This window comes from Chroicocephalus ridibundus, chromosome 7 (genome assembly GCF_963924245.1).
Source record: "Chroicocephalus ridibundus chromosome 7, bChrRid1.1, whole genome shotgun sequence".
In the NCBI taxonomy this organism is placed as follows: domain Eukaryota; kingdom Metazoa; phylum Chordata; class Aves; order Charadriiformes; family Laridae; genus Chroicocephalus; species Chroicocephalus ridibundus.
Genome location: NC_086290.1, coordinates 41,183,741 through 41,208,542, shown reverse-complemented (window position 1 = coordinate 41,208,542; position 24,802 = coordinate 41,183,741). Strand labels below are relative to the sequence as shown.

The 24,802-nt window shown below is 43.9% G+C and overlaps 1 protein-coding gene across 4 annotated transcripts in view; it reads left to right on the top strand.

The window, feature by feature from the left end:
• IKZF2 (IKAROS family zinc finger 2) overlaps positions 1-24,802 on the top strand; it is a 119,450-nt gene that overhangs the window by 78,267 nt on the left and 16,381 nt on the right. For all 4 annotated transcript variants that reach the window (XM_063341398.1, XM_063341396.1, XM_063341395.1 and 1 more), the window contains one exon: positions 19,849-19,986. In XM_063341398.1, coding sequence (XP_063197468.1) covers positions 19,849-19,986 — 138 coding nt within the window. The remainder of the gene's footprint in view (positions 1-19,848; positions 19,987-24,802) is intronic.

Sequence of the window (24,802 nt, the reverse complement as noted above, 5' to 3'; positions counted from 1 at the left end):
CTTAATTCTGGAATTTCCTGATTTTTCTCTTTATCTTGGCAACTTCAATCATGTTCCCTTACTGGGGGCTTATATAAGTGTTATTCGTATATGAAAGTGCTTTTATTGTTTATTTCTTCCTAAAAAAAATGGGTAGTCAGATCATTATTTTTCCCTGTCACAGAAGCTTTTCCTCACGATACATTTTAAAATTTGCTTCCAAGCTACTTCTTTCCTGTTTAGAAAATGCCTTTTTTTCCCCTTTTATGCTTTTAACAAATATTTGCTTTTTCCTCCCCCTCTTCTTCCTGTGCTGCTGCTGCTGCACATTGTTTGTTACTGCCCAGCTCTTCAATAGCACTGAACTAATGGTATGGTTTTATTTGCAAAAGCAAAACGGTGAAGCATTTGTTTTGAAAAGCAAGGCTTAGGCAAAAACTCCCAAAAGCATGATCTTAGCAAACTATGTACAGTGCACAAGATAAAAGGCATGTATAATTAAAAGGGTAAATGCCCTGTTCATGGAAAGGTAATTTCATAACTCTTTCTATGTTTCTTGGTTGGCAAGTCTAGCTTTCTCCTCTCTTCTTCTCCATAAGGACTTCTCTTTCAGCTCCTCCCGTGTGGTAGGGAGCCATTCGCCGTGTCCGGCACGTGTGCAGTCGCGTTACTGGTGGGATTCCTGTGTGCGTGACTGTGCTCAGAGGCAGAGGGGACCTGCATCCTGATTCTGACGACGTGCCTGAGTCAGGACATGTTTGGGAGGGTCGTTCCACCCGTGAATGTCTCAGTCCAGCTGAAAAAATTGGATGAACAAGCACAGTGCTAAAAACCCACAATGCTGTGCCTAAACTCCTGCCTGTCAAAAGGCAGAGAGAATTACTGAAACGGCAGCAAGGATGGTTATTAAGAATAATAAAGAGTCAATGATTTAAACTGTTTTTTTCACCTGAAGAGACTTTGACCACTATTAACATCTCCACTCCCAAAAGGCCTGATATCTACTCCATAACCATGTTTTTGAGGATGGGAACATCGTAATTAGAAGAATCTCGGGACCTGAAATTCTCATTACACTCTGAGCTGGACTGACTCAAACACATTTTGAAAGGGGAAAAAAAGATTAAATGCGAACAAGTAGGGTACTATCGGTGAAAAATGAAGCGAGTATGTGAAGGGGCGGAGGGGATATTTTGCATACAAATCCCAGTTCTGCAAACAGCTTTGCAAACAGCATCTTCCCTCAGCTGTGATGAGCCGGTGGACATTTATTCTGTTGATCTGATACTTAGAGCTCTGTTTAATCAGGCAGAGCTGCTCTTTCTCTCAGGTTTTCTTCTGCTGTTTCAGTTAAACTCAGTGGAATTAACCTCGTTGCAAAATCATTTGGTGTTTTTCTTATCGGACTCCAGGTTCCAAACTGTTATTAGCATGTACACAATACTGCAGCAGCTCTGCTTTCTTGTTAATGCTTCCAGTACCTAGAGGCCTTCGCTCTGCGTTGCAGAGTGTCTAAAATCTCTGGTATTCTGCTTCCCGTATTGTTTGTGTGTGCATTTTTGGAAGGTAAGATCAAAATGTCTACAAGGGTAGGAGTTTGTTATATCACCCCCCTAGGCATCCTTATTTAAAGTTTAATCCTCTGTAGAGCCAACTTGTATCCTATGCTTCACTAAAGCCCCATCTGAACCTGATCCTTGAAGCGGTGAGGTCCTCTTCACCTCCAGAGCACCACTGTGACAAGTATTAGTACCAGCTATGTGAAAAGATCATCTCTTACGTGCTCAGAATTATCTCAGTGTACAAGCTTGGTCGTGCTAAGCCTTTTCTACAAGGTGTAATTATCACTGAGAAGCCATCTTTGATTTAAAGATGCTGTAGGATCATGATCTTTCCAGAAAAAGTACCTTTGGGGTTTGTTTTTGGGGGGAACTCATGAAAAGATATGGTTCCACCCAGAGCATTAAGTGTTCACTTTTTTCTTGCCTGGACTTCTAAAAATCTTGAAATTCCATAAAGATTCCTGTTCTTATCTGCAGTAGTTACGGATCAGTCTTTGACTGTTCAACCCAGGAGATGTGTTCCCAACAGGAGAAGTGGCTCTGCCGAGCAAAGGGAGATGTGCTGTGTGCCAGCCTCACGAATCTCTCTTTCTCTTAGGACTGGGTATCAGCTTTTCTCCCCACACCCCGTTTTGGTTTTTTGTGTGGTTTTTTTTTTTTTTTTTTTTTTTTTCTGCGGGGAGTGTGATTGCGATGACAGGGTAACAGACACCTGCTTCTCGTGGTGCCCCACTGTAAGCAGGAGATACCCGGTTCCTCTGGTGCTTGGGGGCTGCCTGTAAATCTGATGAATAGAGAAAGACTCACCCACTCTGCTAGTGATGAGACACCCCGACACCACGGCAGTATCCTCATTCTAAATATCAGCTCACAGCAAGATGAGTAGGTGCTAAGATTTACCATGGTATCTGTGAGACAAGTCTTGTGCCTCCTGCTCTGTCTCTCAGTGGAACGTGGCCTTGCTATGTCTCTGCCACCTGCAGGTCTACCAGCAAGTCCTCCGTTCTTCAGCGGAGAGGAGGAGAGCAGGCCTCAAGGTAGGCTGCATCGTCTCCTCCTTTCCCTGATCATCCACGTTTCCTCTCCTTAATGAGACAGAGTGGCAGAATTGTGTGTTTGGTGTCAGGTTAAGCCTCTGGACCCTTGGCAAGGAAGAGTTTTGTGTTGAGACACCTGCACCCCAAAGTGGAGAAGAGTACTAATGCCCCAACACTGTGGCTTCAGCATGAGGGAACGTTCCCCCAGGGCAGATTTCAATTCTGCAGCCTAACAAGGTGCTCACAAAGAGGGGACAGGGCGTCCTCTGCCCTTTTCTTCAGACCTCCTGAACCTGCTGTCACCTCATGCAGAAGGTCAGATTGCAGTACCCCAGTATTTAGGGGTAACAAGGTCCTTGTTCGGACGGCGCCAGCACGTTCTAAGGTTCACATGGCATCATCCCGCATTAATTTTGACTGGTTCCTTTCCTCCGCATGGGATGCCTGTGCCGAGATGGAAGCGTGTGTTTGGGACAGGACTGCCGATGTCCAGTTTTCTGCCTGTTTTCTGCCTCCCCTCCACATTAGCAATTCACATCCTGGCGTCATCAGCCAGATTCTGTCCCTCTTTGTGTTGCCTCAGGCCATGTACAACCAGAATGAAGCACCCGGTCCTGCCCTTCTGGGCTGCTATTTGGAGAGAAAACAGACATTTCTCCACTGCTGGGTGATGCCAGTTCTGTCGCCAGCCATCCTGCTTTGGAGGAGCAAATGAGACGGTGACTTTCTTCTTCCTCTGGGCTTTTATTCTGCCACAGTGCTATATGAGGGATTTCACTGGCATCAAAAAACCAGATGAATGTGCTAAGACTGCTGCATGTAGAGCAGCAGTCCTCCTAAACAGCATGCCTAACCTGTTTTTTAAACATCCAGAGAGACTGTTTTTCTACTGCCTCCCTAGGGAGACAGTTCCACTTCCCATCTGCTTTTTATAGCTGTGCCTCTCATCCTGATATTTAACCTAAACTGTCCTTTCTTCTGCTGTGATTATTGTTCTTCCTAACACTGTCTTCTGTGCCTGTGAGTAATTCCCGTGCTCAGTTTACACTGTGATGGGCTGTAGTCATGTCTGGCATTGACTCTGTTCTAGGTTGTCTTTATCTTCCAATCCTCTCATCTCTTTTTTTTTTTTTTTTATTACTAATTTTGAATTTTTTTGCTACTTGTACTCACTCATTTACGAGGGATGTAAATTGCGAAGTCCTATTATGCTTTGGAGACACGGGCCAGTCCTTAACCTCATCTCTGCCTCAGTTGCCTGCCAGTGAAATGGAAATAAGAGCACTTCCCAACCTTGCCGTGGTGGCGAGAGGGCAGGATGCACAAGCGATTGCAAGGCACACACGGATTGCTGCAATGAAGGTCGTGTAAGTACGGAGCAGAGTATTCCAGCGCTGCTGGCACCCCTGCCGCATAGCATTGCCTATTATCTCCTTAGTTTTACTTAGCCTTTGTGCAGTAGTGAAATGAGATAATTACAAAGTGGAAGGAATAATAACTTTGTATTGTTACGGTAACCACTGAGGTATTATACCCTGATACTGGTGTGATTATCGTAGACACAATAGTAAGGTGATTATTAATAATGCTAAAGGACTTATACTTAGCCTGCAATTTTTGCGTCTTGTTTCTTTTATGAACCCTATCTTATTTCATCAGTCGAAAGCCTGGGTGAAGTGGGTATGTGTTGTTGCCCCGTTATCCGTTTTTCAGTGATGGGAAAATGAAATAAGAAAAAACCCAATTTGCAAATTTGGGTACCTAAGCACCAAGGTGGCTTCATGTGAGTCGCTTCTCTTTCCGCACCAGCACCGCTATGGACAGGCTGGCAGCTGGGGGTCCAGGAGCTTAGATGTTTAAAGGTGTGTAGTCTTTTGCTCCTTTAAGTTCAAGCTACAGAGGCCTCTTTTGGCCTTGTTTTCCTTGTCATCGGGGATCATATCACAAATCCAGTGTTTTTATGCTCAAGTTGGCACAGGTACACACAAAACCAGAACTTAAGGTGCAGCTGTGAACACAGGCGTCACACGGCTGGGCTGCAGACCGGCTCTGGGAGCTGGGTGGGTGTCCCACTGCGTTAGGATAAGCTTGAGGGACGTCGTGCAGCGCATCAGGAGTCCTCCTGCTCCAGAGGCAGCCTTCTGAGGTAGCTGCAGTGGTTTTTTGCACAACAGAGATCCAAGAGGTGACTGAAAGCTTTCTTGTGCACTTGAGAGGAAAACATGGTCTTGACTTGACGAAGCCGTGTCTCAGCAAAACCAAGACCACTTCTTGCTTGTAGCAACAAAATGCTACAGCAGCTCCCAAGGAGGAGCTTTCCAAGGAGGAAAAAAGTATTACCCCTCCCCCTGAGAAAATTATTTTCAAGGGCAAAAAGCTTTTGCATATTGCCTCTGAGGAAAGAAGATCCAGCATTTGCACCTGACCTTTGTCAGTTCTTGAAGGAGTTTGTGAAACCTTTCAGCTTGAGAAAGTTTCAGCTTGGAATCAAACGGTGGTTTGAGGCCATCTTTCACTGCCATCTCAGAGCTGGTTTATGGGGCAGTGCGAAATGGAGAACAGCCACTGACGTTTTTGATAATATATGGGTGCTTTAAGGTGTAAGAGAGGTATTTTTGCCATCTGGAAAGGAAGCCAAGAGAAAGTGAAGGGGAAAAAAATAACCGAGTTAACACCACGCCACAGCAGAGCTGCAGAAAGCTGCTACTGATATATTCTCCTGAGCTCTCAGCAAGCTGTAATTATGAATTGGCTTACAGCTAAGATATTGATGGATATCACTCAAGAAGGAAAATGAGAATGTCTAGAATTTTTTTTTTTTTTTTTTACAGTGAACCTGTACTGAACTCTGCGTGACTCTCCTCCTATTTATAACCCTGTATGAAGTTCAAGGAAACTTGTCCTGGAGGTTTCCCATGAGAGGGAACTGTGTTTTTACCTGACTAAAGCTCTCTGGATATTTTCCCATTTTTTATTTGATCTAAGTGTGAACTTTCTCCACCCTCTGCCCCTCCTTCCTTTCTGGAGTGGTTAGAGAGGTTGATTACAGCCGGGATTACACAAGAGATGCCAGTTGCACACATGTTTTGCATAACTCCGCTGTGTTGATTTCAGACAGGGTGCCCCAAGTTCCCTCCGTGCCTTGCAACAGAGAGACGAGATCTCTATCTTCATTCCTGAAGCTGGAGAAAATGCTGTTGAGGCCCTGCCTATTGAAACTTTGACAAAGAGCACCTGGCTGGGACGCTCCCCAACCACACGGTTATCCGCGGGCTGCAAAGCACTCGCTTTTGGGAAAGCCTCGACTTAAAGGTTGTTCCTTATTTTTTTGTATTAAATACGCAAGAGCCGCTGTACCTCTGCGGGAAGCGCAGTGAGGGGTCAGCGGAGCACTGTCATTCAGTAGGATTTTCAATGTCAGGCAACAGAGTCCCCCGGGATGCTGCTGCCCCGAGACGTCTCCTGCCTGGAGAGCCAGTGACTCCGTATTAGGGATGGGGGAATGTGCTCCCTAAGCACGTGTCCTTCCCTTCCAGTGAGACAAGCCTGAATGCTCTCACGCGCTCTGAAACAGTTGAGAGCCCATGGTAAGGATCCTGAAAAGTAAGACGAGTTCATCCTAGTGCTGATTTTGGGGCCGTTTCACTGTGGCTCTTAGTACAAAAGCGCTGAGGTCTGCTTGATTTCAGGGAGAATTAGGGGCTTTGACAGTCTGGGCCTGTGTTTCTGTTCCTTTTGCTGGGAAATAGGGACTTTTTCCTCCTGCCTCATCAGTTTGGAGTGGAAGGCTAGGACAGCAGAGAGTCCCCCCCCAGCCAAGCAGGAGCGGGGCTTTTCTGAGCTGCCACGGCACAGTATCCTGGGATACAGCTGACCTTACAGGTCGGCAAAGCCCAGGCTATTTAAGGGCTTCAAGCTCTTCCTAGAAAATAAATCACATGCAAAAGATACACTGCCGAGAATCTGATGATGAAATTTTTATATAGAAAAGTGACATGGGCTGTAGACTCTCTCTCACTTGGATACCCTTCGTGTGCGTGCATTTTGCTCGTCTCCTTGGAGACAGTGGCTTGTCTGAGAGCAGCTAGCCTTGGCTAGGAGAGGCCTGACGTTTCTGGTTTGTGGGATGAAGCTGTGCTGCTGAATTTTCCAACAACCACAGAGACACGATTTGATACGAGCATAAGCAGCTCTGTAGAAGGTTATCGAGGGAGCGTCTCTCTCTAATGCCTCTCTGGGGACACCGCTTGAGTCCCTGGTGTGACAGACAGGTTTGAAGATCCTCGAAGAGAGCCTGGCGATCTCCGTCTCTCAGATATCAGAAACGTCTGTGAAATTTCTCCCTTCCTTTTCCTTCTTCCGAAGAGCTGAGTCAGCGGGACTGGCATGTCTGGAACTCGGTGGCACCGCGGGCAGGCAGTCTGCCAGCGGCATTACACACCGCATCCAACGGAACACGTCACTCCTCTCTCTTCCCCCCCCCGCCCGCCACCCTCCCCCAGTCTCCACCCTCTCCCTTTTATTTTTCCTTCTTGATCCGTGTAGGTGAGTCAGAGAAACCTGCTCATCCACAACCTGTTCCTTCTTGCCAAATCCTGGAGCAGCACTCCCAGTTCTTGTCAGGTGTCAGGAATAGGTTATGAAAACAAAAACTGCTACAGGCAGCGTCCTGGAGGTAGAGCACATACTGTAAATGAAAATTAAATGCACGCTGAATGTGCTCCTAATAGAGTGATGTCTTTTGTAGGAGGCTTTTTATTCTGTGATTGGTATATAATATTAGTTTTCTTCCTATAAAACACCAGGGTGGAACAGCGAAATGATTTAAGGCATAAGTCAGAGCACTTTTAGGGAGAAAAGCCATCTTCACTCCACTGGATTTTTAAAACAACAGGAGAATGGAAAATTTCCAGTAGGAAAATAGGTGGTTCACGAAGGTGTTTTTGAACAAAATGACTGAGCTTTTGATATCAATTGTAGTTGTACTAATCTGAAGAAACTCCATTGATTATTGGCATGATTCCTCAGAGTTATTGACGTGTTTCTAACCCCAGGAATTAAAAAATCATGAATCTGGATCCCCCAGATCATAGACACTTACAAATGAGGGTAGTGAAAGGTGATAAATTTGGCCTTTATATTTACCTTCTGATATTTATTTCATGAGTGGGGAGAGAGTGAGAAAACATGCAAGCTGATGTCTTTCTCTGGTCAACTGACTCCAGGAACTGGAGCCGAAGGGGAGCGTAGTGTCATATCTGAGTTGGGGTCAGGTAGCGCTGTAGGACCAGGTCTGTCTCGATATCCATAGCCCATAGCTATGTTTTCATTGAGCAGCTCCAAAGGATGGATTTTTGGCATGTTTTCTTGGAATGAAGCTGCTCAGCTTCAACAAATAGATCAACCACCAGGAAAAGTGCTTTGTTTGATTTTTACGTGCCACAGTAAAATGTCCACGTTAGCTATATTGTGAAAAATGTATCCATTACGTTCATATCATTAGTCTTCTACGAGCAATGAGTTTGTCCCAAGGGCTAACGATGGGCCAACTTCAGGAGGCTGGAAGTATCATTTTGGTGGAGATGTATGAGATTTCTGCCTTCATCAGCATGAAGCCCAGGACAAGTTTGACCTGGCTGGTGTACAGTTTCTTGCGTAGCATCGCACCATTGGTGAAAAGAAGGGAAAGGACCATTTTATGTCAGGTAATACATTACTCATAGTGAGAGACAGTCATTTCTCGGATTGTCCAAGACAAGAAGACAGCAAGGTTTACTGCCCAGCCACCTTCTGCAGAGGATGAACCTAGAGTACAGACAAAAAATGACTTGTCAAAGGCATTCAAGTCGTCAGTGTCGCAGATAGAAATGAACCCAGATGTGCTAAATCCCTGTCTGCTGACTCAGTTACAAGACTCTCCACACACAAAGGAAAAAAAAAAGTAAGAAAATGAGAGAAAGAGAGATTTTTCTTCTCCCAGGTATCGAGAAATGAGTTGTTTTACACTCTTTCACTCTTGATTCAGACCTCTCAGAGACCTCTTTTTAATAGCCTGGTGGAACCTTCAATATGAATTTTTGTTTGGGTTTTTTTCTGTCAAGGAATGGAGTTAAGTACATTCAGAGTTTCCTAAATTTCCTGTTTTTACAGGAAACCTTTTTAAAGTACTTCTGGATGTTTAGAGAGCTCTGTTTTGTGTTCTCCAGCTTTTCTGTCTTTACTTTCAGCCCAAGCGGTTGCTTTTTCTTTCCTTCTTTTCTTTTTCTTCCTTTTGGTTTAATTTCACACCCATATTTAATTTCCTTTCATTTTGTCTGCCTCCCTTTCAGCCACGATAACAGTTTCTCAATCCACCCAGGGCTTGTAGCGCGAAACTAATTGCACCAAAAAACCCCCATCCTAAACCCCCAAATCCTTCCTCCCCCCCGCCCTCTCATTCTCTCCACTGAGCGAACCTAAAAAATCCTGGGTTTTAGGAAGTGCTCTGGAACTGTCGTTATTTGGTTTTTGTGTTACAAAAAAAAAAAAATACAACTAGGAAAGATATAGAAGCTAACAGGAATCGCTGAATTTTATTATCCAGAAAAGATTAATCTAGCTTCAGTGTCAGACCCAGACACTTGACGTAGAGGTTTGCGCTAGAACAGAAGCTGTCCAGTATCCCAGATTTCTCTCTTGGACAGTTAAAGGATCCCATCACCTTTTAGAAGATATCTTTACTGTTAATTTTTGTTATGCTAAGAACTTTTTTCATACAAATGAAAAAACTGGATATTAGGAAAAATTTCTACATGGAAAGGGTTATTAAACCTTGGGACAGGCTGCCCAGGGCAGTGGTTGAGGCACCATCCCTGGAGGTATTTAAAAGCCGGGCAGACACAGTGCTTAGAGATACGGTTTAGTGATGGGTTTGTCAGAGTTAGGTCGATGGTTGGACTCGGTGATCTGAAAGGTCCCTTCCAACTTGGGCAGTTCTTTGATTCTATGATTCTGTAAAATCGTCCTGACTTCCCTTGCCGAATACTGTGGCTAACTTAGAGCAATGAACGCCGCAAGTGTTGGTGCTGAGCATGGTGGGAAAAGGAGGCGTCTGCCCAGTCCTGGTGGCAGCAGGTGCATTTGCCTTGATGAAGCTGGAGTAAGTGCTCTGCGTGTTGGGAAGAGCATTTGGGAGCAGCGAGCTGGCCCAAAAAGCCCCATGCTGGAGCAGCCTTTAGTGTATGAGATTTTTCTGAAGTACACAGCAGAGCTTGGCTCAGCGCTGTCTGCGTGAGAAAAGTCCCACCCCTATTTTTGAGCTCCTCGGTAATGTTGGTGGTAAATATCTGTGTTGTCAGGCAGAGAGCAACAGGAATAGGAAAACTGCATAGGTGAAAGGAATCAGTCAGCTCTTCTTCTGTTTGACCTCACTTGACGTCTGCGCAAGACATGACAAACCCACATGCTTGCACAAGCAGGTCTTCAGGAGGGTAACACAAAGGCATGGGCCGTGCTGGTTCTTGGGCAGTAAGGAAAGTATGAATAAAAATTTTCACGTCCCGAAGGAGCCCATTAGTTTCACAGCCTGACCTGGTTTTGGAAGCAAGGTTCCCTTCGCCGCTGGCCTTGATGAAAATAAGTGAAAACTCCCAACTTCAGTGGTTGGGAAAAGAAGAGGAGCTGTCAATATTATTCCTCCCGTGTTGCTATTATCTTTATGACAGCTTGCTCCTCATAGTCTGTTTCCAAAACTTTGTTTCTGACATTGACAAGAAAAGGGAAAACTTACTTACGTAAAGGGAAACCGGAGCACAATCTTTGTATCTCCTAATATGAGATACAAAATTGAAAGATGCCAGGTGCTCGAAAAAATACTTTTTCTTGTGCAGGAGGATGTAGTTGGAACAGTGGAGCGTGTTGTCACGGGATGAGAAGTGAGTTCAGGGCTTGCTCAGTGTTTCCATGCAGGAGGATACTATCTGGTGCTACAGCAAAAGTTAAATGTCATGTGCTCTCTCTGTCTCCCTTTGTTTATATAGTATAAAATAACTGGTACCACTGCGTTTGGCACTGCTTGCTTCGAATACCTCATAGATTCTGTTGCCTTTTTAATGCTGAAGGGCTTCTGCAAGATACGCAAGGAGCTGTGCTCGGAATAAATGCAAACTGTAAGCAGCTGATGTAAACAGATTTAAGTATTACTTCCATTGATACTAGCTACGAATCTGGCCCAACATCTACACTTGTTTTACCCGAAAGGGTTTGGGGGGAGACAAACCAGACGAAAGGGCTTCTGCAGGGAGTGTTTGTCCAGCCGCATTCCTGACCTGCGCCGAGGTACCCGCACCCCGCGCCGCCTCTCTCAGCTCTTTCACGCTGTCTGCAGCCGCTGGCAGCCGAGCTCGGCTTGCGATGGCTCCCGTCACCTCCTTACGCTCCTGCCAGGCTGCAGCACCGACGGGGAGCAGGTAGGGCAGGGAGGATAAGAACAACAGACCCACTTAAAACCTGGTCTTGTTTTTCCTGCTCGCTGTGTCCGTGGAGAAAGGGTTAAAAATAAGAGAAGCCAACAAGCTCCTTTTGGAAGGTTTGTTTCGTGAACCAATTAGCACTCCACTTTATCAAGTCGTCTTTAATATAACCTTAAAGGTCTGAAGCGGAGTGGAAAGTACGGAGCTGGTCCATACGGTTAAGGTTTAACCTCCGCCTTAAGCCGGTTCCCACCCGCACGCTCGCAGAGAGTGCAGGGAGCAGGCTCCTTTCCCAAGTCCCCTCTTCTGTTCCCTGCAGGGTCTCTCCCGCTTGGAAAGTACGTTGCCGTAAAGCTGGTTGCCTTTAAGCGATTTCGAAGCTAGCCAGGTGATAAAACACCCAGTTACTTTCTGGACTTCCTGGTTTTTGTTAGTTTATTTCCCCGCCAGAGTGCTATTTAACCAGAGTCCCTTTGTAATAGTGCTTAACCGTTTTGGAGTCAGTGTAAAATTCCACCGCTGCCAGGGAAGAGTGGGACACGACGGTATGGGACAAGGACAGCGTGCCTGGTTCAGTGGCCTCACAGAGCAAATTCAGAACTTTTGCACATGAAATTTTTGAATATATATGGGGGGGGGGGATCTGAAAGCTCTGTTGCCATTAATATAAACTAAAAAATGAGTGTCAGGTGCCTTTTGCCAACTTTGATGCTCTTACATCAAAGGAAGCTAAGGTAAGCCAAGAGAGATATGTGAGGGGAGCTCCTGTGTCATGCAATGTATGTTGCTTGGGACACAGAATTGGAGCAAGGAACTGTGAATTTAATCTTTTTCAGAATTAAATACCACATCAGTGGTATTTAATCTGTGTTTTCCTTGATTTAGCATGTAATTTATTTGCATGTATTCACACAGACGAGTACATTTTCCTTTGTTTTTCACACCTACGTAGATACAACATACAAAGCTACAAAGTGAACCGTTTGTATTCTGTGCTGCAAAGGAAGAAAATGAGGTGTAGGATTATTGCTTTTCTTTTTTTTTTTTTAATTAATGTAATGGGTGCTGCAAGACTGTGGCAGGAGTCCTGCAATTGTCTGGACGGTTAGGGAGATTACAGTAATTCTGTGACTGTGCCAATGAAACGGGAGTGAGTTTGTTTGTTTGTTAAACTTCTGGCACAAAAACGCCACCTACTTATTTATAACTCTTGTGGCAGATTGGAACATTGTTTTATCTGTAAAGATCCTGCAGATCAGTTAATAAATAAACACAATCTGATGAATCAGATTAAATAACAGACCCACCAGTAGCTGCAAGATAAATCGTAATAAACTACTAAAGTAATAAAAGGCTGCAGACAGAAACATCTTGAAGGTACAAATAAGGACCCCAGCCCCTTAGCTGTTGTACAGGAGCACTAAAATTTACTGATTTACACAGTATTCTGTATTTAGAGGAGGTATAGAAGCTTCATAGTTTCTCCCGACTGTTGTATTTACATGTGCGCACGCCTGTGTTTTTGTGGATCCTTTCTAGCCAAAATGAAGCACGGATGAAGTCCTCGGAGTTTGTATATCATCTGACGTGTAATACAGCAGGAGATGGCAGGAGGAGTGAATGCTAGCAGAGTATTTCACTACTAGCCGCTTATTTTACAGTACCGTAAACAACTGGCAGGTGGATGCAGGTGTCACACTGCTGGTTTGTGCCCTGGAGATATTTATAGGGAAGGCAGGCGTAGGTGTGTAGGTGCAGCGTTTTCTTATTGTTTTACCGTGTGCTGATGTACCACAAGCGTCTGGTGGTGTCTCACTGCTAGCCACCTAGGGCTACTGCAGTAGTACCTAGTACTTGTCGACAGAAATAACTTCTCATTGACTGCCGTAGTGCAAAAAGTCAGGACAAGCCATTTTTCATTTGCTGGGAGGCTCACAAAATCTTGAATGGGCGCATATATGTCAATAGACAATTGATAATAATGTTTACTAAGACGCATTGGGCCACGAGGTCGCGAAGCGAGACAAGTGCTCTATTTCAAGGCCCAAGTCAAGAAAGTAGGAGTTGCTTAAAGGCGTGTATGTGAGCTTCTGTTGTAATGCTGCATTGGTGTTTTTGAACCTTTTGAGGTGTTCAGAAACCTCGTTACGCACAGATTTAAGTGCGTCATCTAGTGAACCTGTCCTTTACCACACGACTTCACGAACCCTAACACTTGGCCAAAAATATGAAAATGTAAAAAGTGCTTTTAGAATGGAGACATCGGAACTCCACAAGGTCCAGAAACATGTCTGCGCCCCATGAAACGTACCCCCCCTATTGCTGCCTCTGCTCGGACTGCCAAGCATTAAAAGATGAAGGTGCAAAGTTTTCACAACGTGCTTTGAGATTTTGTTCTTTCTGAAAATCAGACAGCTTTAAGATGTCACAGGTTGGGCCCTCAGAAGTGGAGGCACTTGACACTGCGTGTCGCCAGCGTGTGTTTGTGTGCTCTAGCAGCCGGCAGCCTTATTTCAGATGTTTATACGTTGTGACTTCTGCATGCAGGTTGTCTTGGACAATCTCCCATTAGCTGTGGGACTTGCTGTTATTTCTGAACTCTGGTATGTGCTGAGTTGTGTGTGTGTGTGTGTGTGTGTGTGTGTGTGAGATCTCCCAGGCAAAAAAAAAAAAAAAAAGGCAACAAATCAAAGAGCCCCCATGAATTTCAATGAACACATTTACAGTCATTAAGCACAGCAGCGAGATACGGCATGGGAGTGGGAGGCAGTTTCCGTTCAAAGCTACGTGCTGCTCAGAGCCAGCATGGGCTTAGGTCTCACTTCAGGTTTTTTTTGGTGTGATTAATTCATTCAGGGGTCTATTATTCATGTAAATATTTTTGTGTGTGAAGCTTTGAGCTCAGCAGCTCTAGAAAAGCCAAAGTGGGCTATTTAATAGCAGTAGTGAACTGGGGGGGACACGCCACGTGTCGCCTCTCAGCAGCCTCAGCCCTCCCACCGAAACCTCGGCTCTCCCAATCGCTTCCTCGGCTCAGGGCGGCTGGAGGTGGGAAGCACCGCAGCAGCTGCTATATCCACCTTTTTGTGACTATTGCACACTCACTTTTTCTTCTCCTGTGTGGTGTGAAATGTCACCAAGCTCAGGGGCATTTTACAGTCCCGTTTTGTGGCCTGAAAGGATACCACGCCAGCAGATTGCCTCATATGCCACCTATTTTTTTTCCCGATTTGATTTTCTGATTCCTGCTTGATCCTCTGCTCTGCTCTGTTCTAAATATCTCCTCCCGCTCTTTAACGTTCACTCCCATATCTAATAAGATCACGCTGTATTATTAAGTCCTTAATTTCTCTGTAGAAATACAGGCCGTATTTTTCCGTGTCTCCCTACTTGTGTGAGCTTCACCAAATTAGCCTCTGCGCATCTCGCAAAGTGCGTGAATTCACTTACATGCTGTGAAGAAGGGAATTATTACCTTAATCATACGTATGAATAATTGAAGCACAGGAAATCAGAATAACTTGCCTGCAGTCACAAAATTTGTAGCGTAACTAAGAGCTGAACCCTACGCTCCCTAGTCCCAACCCGGCACCTTCATCATGTTTCCTGCCTCTGTGTTAAAACTGATCGTGCTGTGATAAGTCCCGTTCAAGGCAAAGGGCTGCTCTGTGGCAGGCCCTGTGTAACTGCAGAACAGCTCTCCTCTCCCAGGCAGCTTCTAGTTTTAAGGAAGAAAGAAGAAATAATGAATTAATGCTGGTTATGATCATGACACAGTTCTGCGACCTCACTGATAGGTGCAAGTATCAGCCCAAAAGAACATTTTAACTTCTTCGATGCTGCTTCAGAAAGCTTCAGTTGGAGAGTGCAGAGGTTTTCTCCAGCTCTGGGGTGCTGGGGGCGAGGGAGAGTTCGGGTTTTACAGAAATTAGTGGCGCTTGGTGTGCTGCTGTCGGAGGAACTTCCCTTCCGCAAACCCAAAGTAGCTACATCAGGTGGCCACTTAGAATCACAGAATTGCCCAGCTTGGAAGGGATGTTTCAGATCATCGAGTCCAACCATCGACCTAACTCTGACAAACCCATCACTAAACCATATCTCTAAGCACTGTGTCTGCCCGGCTTTTAAATACCTCCTTAGTTCAGAAATCTTGGCTGGCTTCCCTTCCAAGGCCCTGATGGGGCAAAAATAATAAAAGTCTGGTACAAAGCTCAGTGCAAAGTCTCTAAACCTTTGATTGGGCTGATGGAGGTCCGACGGCCATAGTGATGTCCTTTCCTGTATGAGCTAGTAAGTCTTAGCATGGAGCTGCCATGGGCAGATGGATAAGAACGTGGTACCCAAAATAAAGAAATGTAGGAGAAGTTAATCCTGGCTGCTGAAACCCATACGTGTTCTGTCGTGGGTCTTAATGGAGGCAGGATTTTAGCTCAGTGAAGTGTATGGTTGCTCTTAACCTGCTCTGTAAGCCTTTCTCACGTTACGTGCTTATGGCAAGATATTACCTGGGATCCCTTGTTATTTCCCTTTGACTTACTTTATATTCTGCTATGCACTTCCATCTCTTTTGAGAACAAAATGCTGCGCGAATGCCTTACGGACTCTTTCTCTTTCAGTGACCTTTTTTTATGACTTTAAAGAAGTTTCCCTAGGTCCGAGTCTGCTTTCTGTGTTGAATATTGACCTTAGAGTTACGCCATCTCATTGTCGCTGCACGCAGACTTCTCAGCTATCAGAGCTCACCCACAGGACTCAAAGTATTCCTAACTCAGAAACACCTTGCCTTTTATGTCCTCCTGCTCTTCCCCCTCCTCGCTCCACATGAGCGTTCTAATTTCACAAGCAAACTCCATTTCGCTGTGAATTTCGATGAGCGGTTTACCTGTTTCATGGTAAAAATTGTTCTTCAAATTTAAATGTCTTTTTCACTGTGACTGTCATAATATTTTCCATTTGAGGCTGAGACTCCACTGTGGGTTTTCTGTGTCATCTGTACAAATCTGAGCTTAAATGCGTGGAAATTCTGACATTTCAGTAAGAAATATAAAGTGTTTTTTTATATTGTTCAAGTTAGCTGTTTCATAGGTATGGCCGCTGGGTTTTGCCCAGTGCCCTGGTCTTTCCCAGTTCAACAACAGATCGAAGGTTTCTCGAGATTTTGGGCTTGTTTGCATTCACTGGGTTGTGTCATTCCTATAAGAATGAGTTATGGTAATTTTTTATCAGATTGCTTACCCTGAAAAGGCAATAAAAGAATAATTACCCCAAACCAGGGATTTCCAAACTGACTTTGCTTGGGTGCCACTGCCATTGGCAGAGGAGGTTACGTACAGTGCCGCGTGTGGTGTCTCTGTACCATGGTCGTCAGTGAGGATCTCGGAGGAGGCTCATACCAAGCAAGGTGAGCCGAACTTTGAGTCATTTCCACAGTGGAAATGGCTCCGTGGTGGGAAGAGCTGCCTTCAGTGGGGGCTTGGGGAGGGTTTTGGTAGGCTTATAGCACTGTTGAACTCTTTGCCTTCAAGTCAGTGGCCTATAGACCAAGACAGCTCATGCACAGTAGTGCAAGCCACGTGTTTTGAGGGTAAATTTTGACTATTAATGTTTACCTACCATACAGTATTTACTAAAGGCTGATATCTCTTGTGGCAGGCATGTGATTTCATATGGTGGTTTGTTATGTGGAACAAAGTAGGCTGTTGAGGAGATCACCAGAACTGAATTCTCGTATACGCTTTTACATCTTTCTGTTGGGTTATATGAAATATGGAAAAATGTAGACACACTGTCAATGTTTGTATCCACAAATATATATATTTTTTGTCATGAGTTACTTTGAGGATATGAGGGGAAGTTTGCAGCTGTCTCAATGACTTGACATTTGTCACAACGACAAGGTTTTTACAATCCAGACCGTAATTGCTACCTTGGCTAGCTGTACCTCTTACCAAATGGGTTGTGAGAATTGCTGGTGACACAAACGGCTGCTATCAGAACCGATTCCATTGGGGTCTGACCTTGATCAATTGTGCTGCAACCCAAGTCACAGTCACTTTGTATCATTTTATAGTATAAATCAGATTGTACGCTTGTGGGGCTATGGCGTGATTGCATCTGTAGAACAGGCGGGACAGAATTTGTAAATGAACCCAAGGGAGTTGTATTCCATTCTACTCAACTGGAGCTCACAAACTTTGTTCTTCATGGTTGAGCCTGAGCCAGCTTCCAGTTGTGTATTGGCAACATGACTAACGTTTGTCACATGTTGTTTGCCCTCTTATCTTCTCCCCAGAGGAAGGAGCATGTGTGCTTGGAGTATTTCTTTCCTTCGGGAGTTACGTTCCTCAAATCCCCTATTGCATGTAGAAATCGTGCCTTTATCATCATTAGCTTTTATCATCTCTCTGAACCTTGAAATTTGATGGAATCTGAATAGCTGACCATCATTGGAAAAGCTCAGCCTTGTTGGGTGTGAATGGTTTGTGAAATTGTGGCAATGCAGGCAGCAACCATTTGAAGAGGTGTAATACCAACTTTTTTGTGATTGTTGAATCCATTTTTTGTACTGCGAGCTTGCAGGGGAATATGCTTCTCTGTGCTAAATGATAATATAGTTAATTAATTGTAGCTACCTCTGGAATAGCTGAAAGCAATCATCCCTTTCCCTTGCATGTTACAGTTTGTCTAAGTTGCTCGATAACTTACTGTAGCCAGATCAGGTGGGTTAACTCAGCCCTGCTTCACCTCGGTTAACTTAATCCCTTCAATTGCATTTGATTTTTTTATTTATTTTTTTTTTATTAGATAGCAAGTTAGCTTCTAATAGAGGTGTCAGACTGACAGGCATTGATGCCATCTCGATGCAAGATGAAGCATTGTAATGGTGATGATAAAAGTCTTTCCATCCTGAGGAGCTGCCCGGATGTTTTCCTGAAGGATCTTCCAGAATGAGATGACTGGTTTGTGTTTAAGAGCTGAGGCTTGATCCAGATCATTCACATCAAGGGCAATTACTCTGGGAATGATAATAAGCATCGCACTCGGCCTCCACTGAGATTCCCAGTAACGATGCCACTGACAGCGAAAGTGTAAGCTAGTTAGCAAAATAAAATAAAGGCCACAACAGCTGTTTGGTTGAAGACATAATACTTTCCTGAGGATAAGCCTTATCTCTAAATAAAGAGAAATAAATCCACGGTTTGGGTGCTTATTAAAAGCAGCTTTATTTTCCCCAGTGGAAAACTTGGTTGTGTCACTGAACTGCACGCAGAAACACGCTTTTTGAGAAAAACAGAAACTTTCTGCAAGTGTGTTTGTTTCACCAAACCCCTTTTGGTGTGAGACAAAACCAGTTGAAAATTTTTGGCCAGCTCTGCTGCTGGGGGCTTGGGCTGTTTCGCCTTCCATCGTACGGGTGCCGTGGGGCACACGCTGGGGCACACATTAGTCCTGCAGAGACCCCGGAGCGTTTCCCTGACTCTGCATCTTTGATGTTTGGGGCTTCAGCCCCAAGGCGAGGAGCCCTCTGCCTGGCTCCTCGTTGGCTACGGCTGTCCCCCCCCCAGTTGCCCTTCCATCTTCCCACCCCAGTGGTGACGGTGCATTTTGGCTGCAATTAGTACAGCTTGGATTTCATTAAGTAAATGGCCGTTGAAAAGCTTTCAGTGTTGGGACAAACCCAATAGAAACATGTATATTATTCAACAGAGGATGTTCTCAATTTCTTTGGCCAGAAACTGAAATTCTTACCTAAGATTTTCAAAACTCTGTAAGAAGTTTGACCTTCCCCATCCCTCAGCCAGCTCTGAAAATCACAGCCGGTGATGTTTTACTAGACTTGCAGTACTGACTTAATAGCTCTTTAGTTATTAGAGAATAAATGTTCATGTTCTACAAGTTTAAATTATATTAAAAACCTTTATTAGCACGCCTTGGCAAAATCCACTTCTGGCTAGCTTTCTGGCCTTGGATTAGGCCATTCTTGTGGTTTCCTAATGACATGCTACAAAAGGGATATACTTTATGAGAATCTGGTGCCAGGTTTTGCATGTATTAAGAGGCATTTACCATTTGTTCATAGTGCTGCAGAGTGAAACAAAAAAAGAATTGAAAAAAATCAGAGTTACACCTTGCATTCATCTGGCTTGGTTTTCACTGTACATGGCCTTTTATATATTTTTTTATATTTTTTTTTTATATTATATATATTTTAATATTATCCGGTCTCCGAGAATTACTGGTGGCAGCTCAGTTCTGGCATGTAACAGTGCTGTTACCAAAGTTACTCTCTGTTGTCTTTTATTTCCCAAACTTCCCTTAGCAATTTTGGCAAGGATGTCTCAATGAAAGAAGAACTCCTCTCGGCCACGTAATGGGTTTCCCCGCAGTTGGGAGCAGAACTAGGCCACTGGGGCAGCCCATTTTTGTGAAGGCAACTCTTGGTACCATGGGCAAAATGTCTCAGAAGTTTCTTTCCCATGAGACTGGACGATGCGCGGGCAGGGCCGGGTTGTGATTCAGCTGTTTGGTTTGTTTTCCCCTCTTGTCATCTGTTTATTTGCTTTGCCACCGACGAGTCCGCCTCTTTTTCCTTCTGCTGATACTGCGTGTTAGTGTGAAAAGCGGCTGGGGCAAAGCACCTGATGGGTGGGAGGAAGTGTGTGCGGTGGGAAAATGGGGCTGGGAAGAAGGTCTGGGACTTGAGTAACCTTTCTTAGGTGTCTTTCCATTGTAAGAGTTGTTTGTTGCAAAGGTGTGATTTTTCAATAGCAAGAAGTGGGTTGCAGTGGATTTGACCCGATGCTCTCGTTCTTTCCGCAGTGGGGAAGCCTCACAAGTGCAACTACTGCGGCCGGAGCTACAAGCAGCGCAGTTCGCTGGAGGAGCACAAGGAACGCTGCCACAACTATCTGCAGAACGTCAGTATGGAGGCTGCCGGGCAGGTCATGAGTCACCATGGTGGGTGGAAACCGCCTTTTGAGGTCTCTTGGACTTGGAGCATCTCTTGCGGGTTGTTTTGCTTTTTTTTTTTTTTTTTTTTTCCGTCTGTTTTTCTTCCTTCCTTTCAGCTTTGCATCATTTCCATCTTACAGATTGCCGATGTTCAGATAGGCAGGAGGAGAAAAGATGGGCTAAAATCCTTGCTCTGTCCAATTTAACAGCACTGGGTTTGCTGATTATTTTTTTTCTAAAGTCAGTATTTCACTTTTTAGTATGTATAAATATGCAGACGTGAAAATAAAGCAGTCACCTGTGCGAAGTTACCCTAAAAGTGATCTAAGCCATGTATAAAATGTAGGATTCCCCTCCCCTTCCTTTCTGATAGGGACTGATAATTATAAGACATAAGGATGGTGGATGTATTCAGAAGTCATTATTTCTACTCCCTATAATATTATCTTATATCCCCAAAAAAGGGAGGGATAGATATAAAAATCTCCAGGCCAGAATTGAATTCAACACTGTTGATGAAAGTAATTATAACCAAAAAAAAAAAAAATTGTTTATATGCATTTACATGCGTTAGTATTAATATGTTAAGTAACACTGCATGTGTTAATGTACATAAAGACTGAAGATTGCCAAAAAGATTGTTGAAAGCGGGAAATGTCAAACTCCCTGAATTTGCTTTCAAAATTTTCTGTAGCTATTAGTATGGATAATGAGCATAATATCTCAGACTGCAGGCTTTTGTAGGCTTATCTGTAGCACTAAATGGTAGCTGTCCAAAAATTGTTATAATTTCATTCAAAATTAGCGTTTCAGAAGCTCTTCTAAAACTGAACATCTTTTAACTTTTAAAACATGTCCTTAGATATTTGGTACTTGAAGTATTTAAGATTTCTTACCAATCAGAAAATATAAAAATTATATGTTTTCCATTTTGATTAAAAATGGCCTTAATACCTAAGAGTACCAAAAAGTTAGATTGTAGGTAAAAGAAAAGGCAAAAGAACGTTTCCTCTTTTTTTTTTTTTTCCCCGTTTTTCATTGTTGAGTGGAGTCACATGGCTTCATTTGGAAATTAATTGTGTATAAGTTCTGAAAGGTCATTTCTAAAAACCTAAAAATACAAGCTGAAATAAAATCTATTCAGCATTTCTAACGTGGGCTATTTTTGGTGGGGAAAAAAAAAAACACCTAAGAAATTTTAGAGTATTTTTCCATGAACAATTTAATCCTATAAAGGCATTCTAAATGTGTTTAATGTGTATGGCCAAAATGTTCGTACAGCTCTATTAAGTAATTACTGTCTTAGTAGACACCCTGGAGACTAAAATCGACATTTAAAATGTAATGGATAACTTTAAAGACATTGAAGTTAGGGATTATCTGCTTTGGGCCTGACTTTACACTTGTAAAAGTCAGCGAAAAGACAGATTTCAGGGCTTGGCCATTTGCAGGTACCTGTTGTGTCCGTGGGCTGTTAGATGGAGCACTGGGTGCTTGTTGGAGCTGATAGTAGGATTTTAATCACTGACTCCACTGCCAACAAAACACACGCTCTTCACTCTGCAAAGGTGTGACTGTCTTATTAACCAGCTGGGTGAGGATTTCCGTCGGAATAGCAGTAGGTTGATAGAGTTATGACAGCCGGGATGTTTCAGAGATCACGTTGTGGAGGATCTTCCCAAATTCCACTCAACTTCTGGGTTTATTATTCAGTTATTTATTAAAATTGGCTTTACTCTTGTCGATAGTATGCTTCTGAGGAAATCTAAAGCTTTTTCTAAGCTGCTTAATGCTATGACAAGAAGGGGAAGTCCTTAACCTTGTCTACCCAAAGAAGCTGGCATGGTTGACCTTGCATTGATTTTTCTACCAACTGCAGTTAAACCGGTGCAAACCCCATGCGGACAGTTCTTTTATTTACAGCTTGACTGACTTTGCTTGGGCTTAAAATAGAAGTGTTCACACAACCACTTTACTTTTCTCAACCAAATTAGCTTAAAACAGCACTTTGAATTCAACCAGTGCCTTTTTCTCCTCTGGGCAAATATGCCTATATCTCCCATGGTGAACGTTTAAGGGATGTCTGATCCACTGTCTTCATTGCACTGTTTAGCGAGGGCATAGCGAGGACAGGCAGCAACAGGGAGCTCCAAATTCAGCTGGAACCAGTAATAAATCCCATCTCACATCCCAGCGTCACTCCTCCCCGTGAAGCTCAGCATGGGAGTGAGGGTCATGAGCACCACCCTGTAGAGGTCTGCAGCGAAGTCCTTTCTCCTGGGACTATAAAGACACCAGGGAACTGTATATAAATCACTACTCAGCTTAAAGTTAGGTCTTAGTCTAACCCCGAAACGTGTATTCATTTCCTTCTCTCCCGTGTCACACGTGGAAGGCTATTCCTGAGGCTGAGTGAGTGTGTGCTTTGGAGATTTTGATCAGCAGTTTATTTTGCATCACATTGGGGTTAAGTTTTCCTGACTCTGTTTCCAAATACTTTTAAAGTATTTTGTTCTTGCTGAGTGTTTTGAAGCCTCTGAATGCATTTTGGTGTGACTCCTGGTCACAATTTCACTGTTATGCACGGAACAGGTAGAGGTGGGGGTTTTCTGATCCCTGCCAGCACCCTGCTTTAAGCACACGGGTGGCTGTGCTGGGTCTCAACCAACATGGCCAATGTTTAACATCGGTCTAAATTATTTCTGCAGAGATTAATTGTTCCGGAAAACTGGAGGCAGCCCCTAGAGAGTTTGGATTTTTTTCAAGCATTGTGCTCAAGTTGCTCAGTTTATAGGCATGCTACAGACATCTACTTGGGTGCTTTTGCCTTGGCCTGATGAGGCCTTTTATTTCAATTATATTTGTCTTGCAGATGACTAGATCACCTGACTAAAGCCACAAGGGGAAGCAAGAGGAGGGGAAGGAGGGCTAGTTTCGGTGCGTGGGCAGGAACGTGCAAGTCCCTGGGTCTCTCTCCATCCTCCCTCCAGCAGGGTGCTGGTTGCTTGCTGAGCTGCCCCTCCATGTGGCTGGGTCCTGTCCCCTGCTCAGCACCACGGCAGCTGCAAGAGACCTGCCATGACTTTGTTGTTGGCAGTTCTCAGCTAAGCAGTGCTGGACCCAAAGGCAGAAATTGGTCTACAGTCTCTTAGCTAGCAGTGTATTGTGGGGTGACAAAAGTCACAGTCTGTGAATGCCAAGAACATGAGCTTTGTGGGAACAAACAGGGACAAACATTGAAGGCTAGCTAGGGTTTACACCTGGTTGTACATTCTTTTCCATGTCCGCAAAGCAAAAGGTCCAGGGAAATTCTTGAAGTGGAGCAGAGAAGGATGCTCTTTTTACGAGGAGGAGGAGAAAGAAGCCTGGTCCCAGGCTGTGTGAGGCTCAAAGGGCAGCTCTGCATAAAACACACAATGGCCTCGTGTCCTTCCCTCTTACGTAGTTGCTTAAAACATCGTTAAAATGCTGGTCCCACAGGAGACTTCACACCAGGGGCCATGAGAATATTTCCTAAAATTTCTCTGCGCACACACACTTTTTAAATAGCAATATTGTGAGCTTAGGAAAGGAAATTGAGGTTGATGGAGTAATACTAATTTATACCAGCTGAGGCTTAGCCCAGTGTCTGTTGTCCGCACACAAAAGTATTTATCAGCAAAACGCACACTGGCTAATTTTTTTACTTCTTTTCTGCCCTATTCTTTCCTCACTGGAACAGCATAAACTTTTTTAATAGCGTGTGCAGTTTCTTACAAATTAAGAAGCAGAACCTAAAAGGTCACCACTTTGAGCACTATGGTTGAAAGACCAATGTCTTCAGGAAAATAAAGGCTTTGTTCTGAAGACCGTCCAGGTTTTTGTATTGAGGCTTTGGGCTTAGAAACAACATTTGGTGGTAACTGCGATTGAAGACATTAAAAATGTCAGAGATGGTGAACGTTTGCATGGGCAGTCCAGGAGCGCACCCTGAGAGATGATTAAGAACGTCCCGGAAAAGAAACGTACTCAAGTGTGGGCTTTTCATGGCCTCGACGCTTGATTTTTAGAATAAAAAAGCCTTCCTGAGCTGAGACCGTAAGTTCACAGCATAAAATGAGTTGCTGTATCAAAGCTAGTTATAACACGTCAGCTGTTCGCTACCTTCCACTACCAAGGTAATGAAGTACAATGAAATACAACAAAAAAGGAATTGTATTTACTGCAGAGTAAATGTCTACACATGAGCTTCTACCACAGAGCAGTTGATTTGTGATAAACTGTTGGTTGTGTGTGAGCAGTTTGTTTATCCCCTTTTTATTTTGTGGAGGCTTTTTGCCTTTTTTTTTTTTTTTTTTTAAAAAAAAAAGGCAGGCTGGGCTATTTGTCCTTGTGTATTTTTAAATTGAAATTAAAATTAATGTATCTAGAATTGACTTTAGCTTAACTCTTTGAGTTTCGAAAATGTGACATCTCACCTGTTTGGTCCAGTTTTACATGCAATTTAAATGGTTTCAGAAAGGAGGCTATTTCCATCTCTCTCTTCTCCCAGGGAATCTATGTAACAAAACACGTTCTGGCAACTTATTCCCTTCGTAACGCAAATATTGGTGTGATTCAGTGATTGTGTTGCAGAAGAGCCGTGCCCTGGAGTATGGAGTTGAGTTCTGAGGTGGGAAAAAGAGCTTGCAGCAGGAAAGAGAGACAAGAAAATGCTTTTCTTGGTGAAGATTTTACTTTCAACAGAAGTCCAAGCAGAATTTTTGCCTGACTTAGAGAAGATGTCTTTTTTAGCACTGTTCATTTTTCATGGAAGAAAGGTTTCAAATTCCATCTAGTAAAT